General features: G+C 50.7%; 1 protein-coding gene across 2 annotated transcripts; it reads right to left on the bottom strand.

The window, feature by feature from the left end:
* Positions 1–107: 107 nt before the first annotated feature.
* On the bottom strand, positions 108–6,614 carry GRSF1 (G-rich RNA sequence binding factor 1). 2 transcript variants are annotated; one of them, XM_053976925.1, is made up of 10 exons: positions 6,462–6,614; positions 6,224–6,368; positions 5,432–5,587; positions 5,026–5,166; positions 4,044–4,173; positions 2,283–2,443; positions 2,031–2,158; positions 1,346–1,481; positions 1,053–1,125; positions 108–347 (listed from the first exon to the last, which is right to left on the bottom strand). In XM_053976925.1, the coding sequence occupies exons 1-9, from the start codon at positions 6,612–6,614 to the stop codon at positions 1,067–1,069; spliced, it is 1,209 nt and encodes a 402-aa protein (XP_053832900.1). In that variant the 3' UTR covers positions 108–347; positions 1,053–1,066. The 2 variants fall into 2 exon arrangements, with proteins under 2 accessions (XP_053832900.1, XP_053832899.1); XM_053976924.1 differs by having other exon boundaries at positions 1,042–1,125.
* Positions 6,615–8,948: the final 2,334 nt, after the last annotated feature.

The raw sequence follows: 8,948 nt of genomic DNA on the forward strand, positions 1-8,948 counted from the left end.
ATCCTGCCTCCTGACTGGTCTTTCCATCCCATTTCTCTTGGGCTGGAGGTATGAAAGGATTCAGAGCAACAGCGTGCACCTGTGTGAGGTCTTAGATCACTCAGCTGTTAATTGGTAATCCTGGTGTTTTATTAATGCAGCCTGATGCACCTGGAGCCCAGGGCTGCTCCACCCTGCAGCCTTGGCCATTCCCACTGCAGCTGCTGCTGATGCAACTGCCCACAGCCCATCACAGTTATTAAAAGCTCTTACACAAGGCTGAACTAATCTTAGCTTGTCCTCCTCGCTGAGTGGTGACACTTGGACCTGATCTTCACGCTCATATCCACGGAATGTGTTAGCTTGGCCTAAAAACAAGGAAGAGGAAAAATAAAAATCAATTCACTCCCTCAGTGTGGATGTTTTCCTTTTTTTTTTCTGTATTTTACTCCCAGTTAAATTCTCTATTAGAATGAACTAGTGCATTTTGGCAGTAGTAAAATATCACAGACTCCAGGTGGGACATACTCATGTGGGGCTGCAGCACAGGCACATGGGCTGGGGGTGTTTAATTCACCCAGCACAAGCACCAACAGGAGGGAGCTGCCAAGGAAGCGTGGGATGCAGGAAAGAAGTCAGATTGCACATCCTGAACCTGCTCCAAGGACTTCTCCCTGGCCTGCGTTACAAACCCAGGATGGCTGGGCTGCCCTCCCTGCTGCAGGGACCAGGGCTTGGGGAGCAGGAACCACTGCCTCCACTTACTGAAGAGAATTTATGGCACAAACTGTCTGCCATCTTTCATGGTCACATCAAACCCCACCCCATCCAAAAAACCAATTACTATGAGGCCACATCTCTGGGAAATGTTTAGCCATGGAATATAACCCCATCAGAGCTTTTCATGCTGCGGGACTGGCACCTGTGGAATCTGGAGGTGTGGGATCCTCCCTTGAGCCCCTCTATGTTTTACCCTTTGGGCTGGTTGGATACTGCAGGTTTTGAGCCTGGGGCATGTGTTGCTACAAGAAGAGCAGGAAGGACAGAGAGGGATGTGCTCACCAAACCTGCACCTGTGCCACTGTCATTAGCAGTTCTCCTGTCCCTTGGGATGTTCGTTCAGGAACAATTCAATGGCACTGCACTCTGGGCAACAGAAGAGAGGTGGGCTGAGGTCAGACACTTGCATGTGTTTACATTGGATTTTTTTTTTCTCCTCTGCAAAGCCCATGGCACATCATAACTTGGAAAGCCACACTCAAGTGATCCCTCTGCACAGCATACAACAGCAGCTGGATGAGTTGTGCCAAACCCCCTGAGGTCTCTGTCCCAGGGATGTAGGATCCCCTCTCTTTTTCTGACTTACCCATCTGTGACCCCTCCTTAGCCATCGCTGCGACTGCATCCTCGTGGCTCTCGAAGTGCACATCTGCCTCTCCTGTGGCATCTCCACGGGAGTTATATTCCACCAAGATCCTTGTGGGTCTCAGCGGAGAAAAAAACTGAAAAGCAGGAAAGAGAGTTTGGTAAGAAAGAAAGAACAGTAATGCACCCTATTCCTCAGAAACTCAATGCTTTTACTCCCCAAACCCACCAACCCATGGGGGAGTCTGAGCTCCTGAGCAGCAAAAGGCTCCCTGATCCATCTGGGTGGAGCTGAGGTGTTCCCCAACCACCTGTCCCACTCCGTGTGAGCTCCTGGCATAGGAACTCCTGCCAGGAACAAAAATCCTCTCATGGCACCCATGTTCTGTACACACCAGTGCAGCTCCATGCACATTGTTAGTGTTTCTATGCAGTCAGCTACTTGTTTTAGATTCTCAAGGGCTCCTCAAGCCTAGTGATGGATATTGAGACATCCCAGCAAGCCTTAATTCTTTCTTATTCATGGAGAAGAGCAGATCCCTGTTGTGCCTGAGGCCACAGCTTTCCAAAGCCACACGGCACTGAGGACTAACAGACACTAATTAATTAAAAGCCTGCAATCCCTGCAGCTCTAACAATTAACTGAGGGTTTGCACGGGTAATGACATCCGTAGCCTGTTACTCACATTTATTATGTCCTGAGCACTAGCTTGGGAAGGAAAACCCCTCATATGGACAAAGTGCTGTTGTGGTGATGAGGTGTTCTCAGACTCTAAAATGTTCCTGGAGCTTTCTGTTCCTTCCCTGCTCAGTTCTGTGGAATGGAGGGAAAAACCGTCACTAGTGCTTGCAGTGCCCCCTCCCTCATGTGAAAGCCGTGGGCACATGGGGTGACACGAAGGGGCCTCGAGGAACACTCATGACAGGGAGGGACTCACTGGTTTCTCCTTCGGCATGGGAGCCTCCAGTGTTTCTCCAGCCCCTGTCTTCAGAGATGGATTCATACTCTCTTCTCATCCTGGAATAGGCCGTCAGCTGCTTGCTGTAGGGCATGTGCCTTTGCATCTGGTGCTTTCTGCTCACGTACACTTCTATGTACCTGGAGCCCAAAGGGAGAGAGCACATGGCACACCTGGCACGCAGGGCTTGGAGAAAGCACCTTCCAGGTATGTCCTGCCTTGGCTCTGCTCAGGTACTGGGGGTGAGAGCCCTGCTGAGGCGCTGCAGAATTAACTCATTTCACTGGCACAGCTCTCTTTGAGGCTGCTTTTCCCTTGCTGCACTTCTGCAAACTGCACTGATTTCTACAAACCCCAAATCTAACACCCAACCCAGCCCCAAAACAGCTCCCAGAACAGGCAGACCCACAAGATGCCCAGGGTCACAGGAAATTCTTCAGCGGAGCCCTAAGATCCTCTGTATGCCTATGAAAGTGATGGGATTTCACCAGCAGTGTTAAATCAGGCAATTTCCAGAGCACACTGAAGGAACAGTGTGATGAAAAGGAAATATGGACATCCAAGGGAGGGGGCCTTCCACCCTTCCTGAAGGGAGCAGCCAGAGTAAGGGAAGTAACCCTGTGTACAGGCTGACAGTGCTGACAGCTCAGCCCCTGCCACGAGTCCCCACTCAGCACTGGGTGCTGCTGGAGGCCAGCTCTGGATAAAACCAGGAAAAATGAACAGGAGCCAGCTGCCAGCAATTTTGAAAACCCCTCCATTTCTTGGCTAATCACATGGAGATGAAGGTGTGTGAGCTAGATGGATGAGTCAGGTCAGCTCTTGTCCTGACAGAAAAAAATTAACAGCAGATTTGGAATTAAGCTCTACTCAAGAGGAGGCAATACAATTAATTAATACAATTAATTAATTATTCAATCAATCAAATTCTGCCTGTAGAGCAGCTATTTGCTTTTAGTATGAGCAGGGAAGTTGACAAACACAAGGAAATGCAGTCTGGAAACAGGAAGCAAGGAAACAAAAGGAAGGAAGTTGGTGTGCAGGAGGAGAGGTAAGGTTTGGAAAACTCTTTTATTACGTGGGGTGCAGATAAAGTTTCATAGATTATTGAAGTCAAGAGAACTTAGCAGGGAAAAGCAGCCTTGCTTGTTTGGGTTTTTTTTTCTGAGCACATCTCATTTAAAAGCTGTGTAGATGTGGTGCTTACAGACAGGCTTTGGGGCTGGACTGGGCAGTGTTTAGTTTAATAGTTGGACACAAGGATCTTAAAGGCCTTTTCTAACCTAAATGACATTATGACTCTGGGAAAAGGTGGCCCTGTGCTTTGGTTTGAGAGGAAAGAGGCTCTTGTGAGGCAAGTGTGTGGCACAGGGCTCAGTGCACTGGAAAACAATGGCGTAATTCCCAAAGGAGATGAGGTCCCAAAGAGGTGGGAGATGTGTGGTGCTGGCCAGCAGTCCCTGCTGGGAATGGACCCCAGCCAGGTGCTTCGAACAGGCACTCCTTGAGAGGAAGCGCTGGCCGTGCCAGGCACTGAGGGGCAGGAGGGTGGCTGCCAAAAGTGCCCAAAGCATGGAGGAACCAGCTGCCAATCTGGCAGGATCCCGTCTGAAGGAGGCACAGGATCCCTGTGCACTGGGAAAACTGTGTCTATCCAGCGTTCCCCACTCTGGAGGCTGTCACCCCTTTTCAGTGGGATGAGAATGAACGGGCTTCCCTGAACTCCAGGGAAATACCTACCTGCTTCCCATATATTCCCTGTGCCGTAGCAGGGCCTTAGCCGCCATTTCCGGAGTGGCAAACTGCACGAAAGCATCTCCTGTTCTTCTGTCTCCCCGGTAAATGAAAGCTATGTCTGTTATTTTCAAACCTAGAGATGGCAGGGCAGAAAAAGGCATTGACTGTGGCAGAAACTTGTGCTATAGCTCAGAAAGCCCTTTTTTTATTTCCCCTTATTTTTCTGGTTTTTGACAAGCTAATTGGGCAGCTAAATAGTTCTGAAGCAACTGCTCATGCTGGCCTAAGTGGCTTTTTTAAACTCCATTTTTTTGCTTTAAGGCAGTTTTAACAGAAGACTTAATTAAAAATGGAATCAATTTGAGGCTTCAAGTAAGTGAATCCAGCTTCTGGACAACAGGTAGATCCACAGCACAAATGTTCTTGAAATTTTCTCTTATTGTGGTATTTTTTTCCTGTATGTTTTAAAACTCAAGTCAGATTGAGTGCATTTCACTTTTTGTGCTGTAGAATGTCATCTTGGGGAGCCAGGACCCGGACTGCTCCAGCACTGAGCATGGGACCAGGATTCAAGTGGCATATGTGACCTACTCATCCTGATGTCATAGCTGGGAACACCCACGTTGCATTCATCTGGGCTGTAACAATCACTCAAACCCTTTTTCCTTCTCAAGTTTGCCAAATTATCCACTGGTAGCAATCCAACTGCAGATCACAACATCTGGACTCCTTCCTTTGCTTCCCCTGGCCTCAGAATCAGAGTGCTGAAAGTACTGATCCTGGGTTAGACCTGCACAAGGTCAGAGGGGCAGGGAAACTCTGCAGAGTGCTCAGAAAGCCTGTGTGACCTCTGGGGAACAGCAACTCCTCGTGGTGTTTAAGATGTTTTGAGGCTGCACATGCTTTGCCCCATCCCTTGAGGAACAGCATCAGCTTAAGGAAGGGAATGCCTGGTAAAAGAAGGGCATGGCCCAGGCTGAGTTACCTGAGAAGAAATCTGCAATGTCCTCCTCGGTGGAGGTGAAGGGGAGGCCTCGGAGCAGCACAACTCCCTCGCTCATGGCCTGCGACTCGTCCCGCAGGCTCTGCAGCAAGCCCTCCACGTCGCTGTCATGGACCTCAAAAACTGCAAGGAGCAAGGCCACGGAGCGTTTTCCCACAGGGCACTGGAAGGCAGCGCTCTGCAGGCACCCCTGCTCCATCCCATTTCCTCCCCCAGCCCATGCTCCGTGGTCCTGCCCCTCTGCTTTCCCTGGCCAGCCTAGGACATTTTGGCCCAGTGGTGGCTGATCTGCTGTTCAGCTCCATCCCAGCGCCTCTGTACTGTCCAAGGAGCTCTCATTCCCTGGGGAGTTTCACTGCAATGTTAACTCCTGCTGCTCCAAACCCACCTTTCACGTAGCGTGGGCCCATGTACCTCAGGTGCTTTTCCAGGGCTCTCTGCACGTCTGCTTTGGACTCCATCTCGATCAAGGCGTCCCCCCTGCGCCTCCCATCCCTGTTTAATAGGAAGTGTATCCCGTTCTCACCGTTTCGAATTCTACAGCCTGGAAACCAAGGGACACACAACACCGGAACATACAGGACTGCATCAGACACAGTCCCGACTGCAGGGCTCTGAGCTCATCCCCTCAGCACTGCAGGACAAAAGGCAGAACACTTGCATTTCTAACATACAGTCTAACGTCACACTGACTTGCTTTAGTTTGGCAGGCTAGCAAGTAATTAAAAAAACTTGCATCTGGCCCCTGGGAGGATGCAGCACTGTATGACAGTAGGGAGGATCAGTACGTAAAAGCTGTGTATTAGGAACAGAAAACAACACTGCAGTTTGAACTAATTAGCAAAAACCTCTGGTTTCTTAAAAAGAGAGGCATTTGGGCCAGCCATAATGGCCTGTAAGAGCATTGCTTTGCCTTTGCTCTGGAGACACTGATTTAAGAAGGGAAAGACTTGTCCAGTTAAGTTTAGGAGACCTTAAGGATGAGCTTCTAGTCAGTGTCCAGCAGTCTAGATGTTGATTATTCCCTTTATGTGTCAGTTGTGAATAATTTTGCCACAGTAATAAGACCTCATCTTTCTCTGGCTCGTGGTCTCTAAATTTTCCTTCTCTTAAGCAGTCATGAACTAATGGGCTAATACCAGCATGCAGAACAGTTAGGCAGGAAAATGAACACCCATACTATCAAAGAAGGTAAGGACATCTTCCTCGGTGCACGAGAACGGGAATCCCTCTGCCCTGACGAGGTAGACAGCGTCGCTCTCTGCCTTGGGTGAGGCGGGCTCCTGCTTTGAGAGGCGACCTTCGTGGGACGGAGCATCTGTGACCTGGCGCGGACACACGAGAAAAGCCCCGGGTGAGAAGCGGGAGGCCGCGGTTTCCCGCAGGGGTCGGTGCCCGCCATTTTCGCGCGGCCGTACCTGGCTGTATGCGCGGAAGGCGGCGCGGACCGGGACCAGCACGGGGGCCGGGGCCGGGACGGGCCGGGGCAGGCGCAGCGCGGGCGGCAGCGCCGGGCCCCGGCCCAGCAGCAGCGCGGACAGAGCGCGGCGGGCGGCGGCGACCACGGCCATGCCGGCGATCGCGGCTCCGCCCCTACGACCTTCCTTCCTTCCTTCCCGGCAGGCGCTGTACGGGAAGTGCTTCCCGGGCACCGCCGGCTGCCCCCGAGGCTCGGGGGTGCCCGCAGCTCTGCCCGCGCTGCGGCTCCCCGGGACGGGGCGGGCGTTCGCGGCTGTCACCGCGGACTTTTTCTGTCACAGAGCTTGGCTTAGAATGGCCTGGCTTGGAGCGGAACTTAAGGATCATCCCGTTCCATCCCCTGCCATGGGCAGGGACAAGTACCGCTAGACTAGGTTGCTCCAAGCCCCGTCCATCCTGGACATGAATACTTTCAGGGATCGGGCAGCCACAGTTTTCCTGGACAACCTGTGCCAGGGCCTCACAGGGAAGAACTTCTTCCCAATATCCCATCTAACCCTGCCTTCTGTCAGTGTGAAGCCATTCCCTCTTGTCCTGTCACTCCAAGCCCCTGTCAGTAGTCTCCCATCTTTCTTGCAGGCTCCCTTCAGGCACTGGAAGGCCGCAATTGGGTCACCCTGAAGCTTTTCTTTTCCAGGCAGAAAACATCCTAATTCTCCTAGCTTTTCCTCACAGCAGAGGTGCTCCTTCCCTCTGCTAACCTTGGTGGCCTCCTCTGCACTTGCACCAACAGGTCCATGTCCTTTCAGTGCTGAGGAACCCAGGGCTGGATGCAGCATTCCAGGTGGGAATCTCACCTGAGCAGGGCAGAGGGGAGGAACCCCCCCTCCCCTGCTGCCCACAGTGTGGGGATGAGCCCAAAGCACAGATGGATTCTTCCAATACAAAGTTTTAGGTTGGCCTTCATCACTGACAAGCCTTTTACAGCCCTTCCCTGGAGAATGATTTTCCAGGAGAGATGATTTTCTGCTCCTCACTCCCATCCCTGCTTGAAGGTTTCAACAGGCAGAACCTGTTGGTGGAGAATATTCCCCTTCCAGGTGGTCTGGGAAGACAGTCCTGCTGTCACTGCTGCATCCAAGAGGAATAAGGGGGAAAGAGCTGGCACCAGCATGTCCTAAGTGCACACATGGGAAAGGTAAGTCGTGGTGAACCCAGAAAAAAAAATTTTAGGATTAATCAAAATGAGTAGGAAAAGGCAAGCTGGAATCCCAAACCCCAACAGTGGAGGAACCCAGCGAGGGAATGTGGAAGCTCAGATCCAGGGTATTCAGGCAAGTATCCAGGAGGAGGATGGGCCAGGCCCAGCAGGACCCCAGCTTGATCAGGAAGATCAGGAGAGCCATGACAGCCAGGATACTCCTCTCTTTTCCAGCACCCTGTAGCTGTAGCCTGGGGGTTGCCAAGTAAGAGTTGCAATTTCAGCTGCAGACTATCAGACCCAAAATACACTCTTGGGTTTTCCAGCACAAGTCTTTCATCTTGCTGTGCTGCCAACACACTCATTTATCAGAAGCCTTGAACGTTTCTTATCACCATTTTGAAAATGTGAACAAGCTACTTTACGCCACCCTCTTGCTGCTGGCTGATGCTTTTGTAAACTGTTCCTTGTAACAGCCTTTCACGTGACAGACTATAACCCTGAGAACAGCACAGCCTCTTGACAACAGCACTCCCAACCCTTCTGGGTTTTCAAGGTAAATCATGTATTATGCACATTTTCAAAGGAATGTTGACCTCGGTGCCCGAGCGGTTCACATTCCAGTCTTTCGTGGCCTACTTGCCAGGTTTCTCTTCAAAACCTTCTTTAAATAAGCAGGCAAAAAAATAAGATAACCACAGGAATTCATCTTGAGTACTTATCTATATCTAGATTGGCTTTTGTGCTTTCAGTTTAACTGAATAAGCAGATCCCTAAATGTTAGGGACTGAGGGAATGTTAGGGCCATTCTTCTCCTGTGACCCAAGCAGGCTGCAAGGAAAAGTCTCTTGAAGGGATGCACATCTTCCACCCATTTTTTCTTTGATTTGCTTGCTTCCCAAGTACAGGAAAAAACACCCACTGCTGCTTGTCTGGCAGCTTGTCAGGTTTGTGAGAGTTACCTTTAGAGGGCACCGTGTTGTTGGGCAACTGCTGGCACTGAAGTTTCCATGGAATCTCAGAGCTTCCTTAGTTACATGTCGGATCAGAGTCTCTGCACCTATGGGAGAATACAAAGGTCATCCCAGGACAAGAGAGTTTGCGTTTATTCACTCGACAGAACTGCTGTGGAATGAAGTTGCCTTAGGAGAGGGAATCTGCCTCTGTGAAACCAGCAAATCTCAGGAGATGCCTCCATACTGCTGTGGACCAAGGATTTATCTGCCTTGGAGAATTTATCTACTTGGCAGGATGCCTTTTTCTTAAATAATGTTAAACAGGTTGT

This window comes from Vidua macroura, chromosome 4 (assembly GCF_024509145.1).
Source record: "Vidua macroura isolate BioBank_ID:100142 chromosome 4, ASM2450914v1, whole genome shotgun sequence".
Taxonomy (NCBI): Eukaryota; Metazoa; Chordata; class Aves; order Passeriformes; family Viduidae; genus Vidua; species Vidua macroura.

Coding starts and splice junctions, on each gene's coding strand:
- GRSF1 (XM_053976925.1), bottom strand. CDS start 6,614: ATGGCCGTGGTCGCCGCCGCCCGCCGCGCTCTGTCCGCGCTGCTGCTG. Junction 2,159..2,282: donor CCATGCCGAAGGAGAAACCA/GTGAGTCCCTCC, acceptor TCCATTCCACAG/AACTGAGCAGGGAAGGAACA. Junction 1,126..1,345: donor TAAGGAGGGGTCACAGATGG/GTAAGTCAGAAA, acceptor TCTGTTGCCCAG/AGTGCAGTGCCATTGAATTG.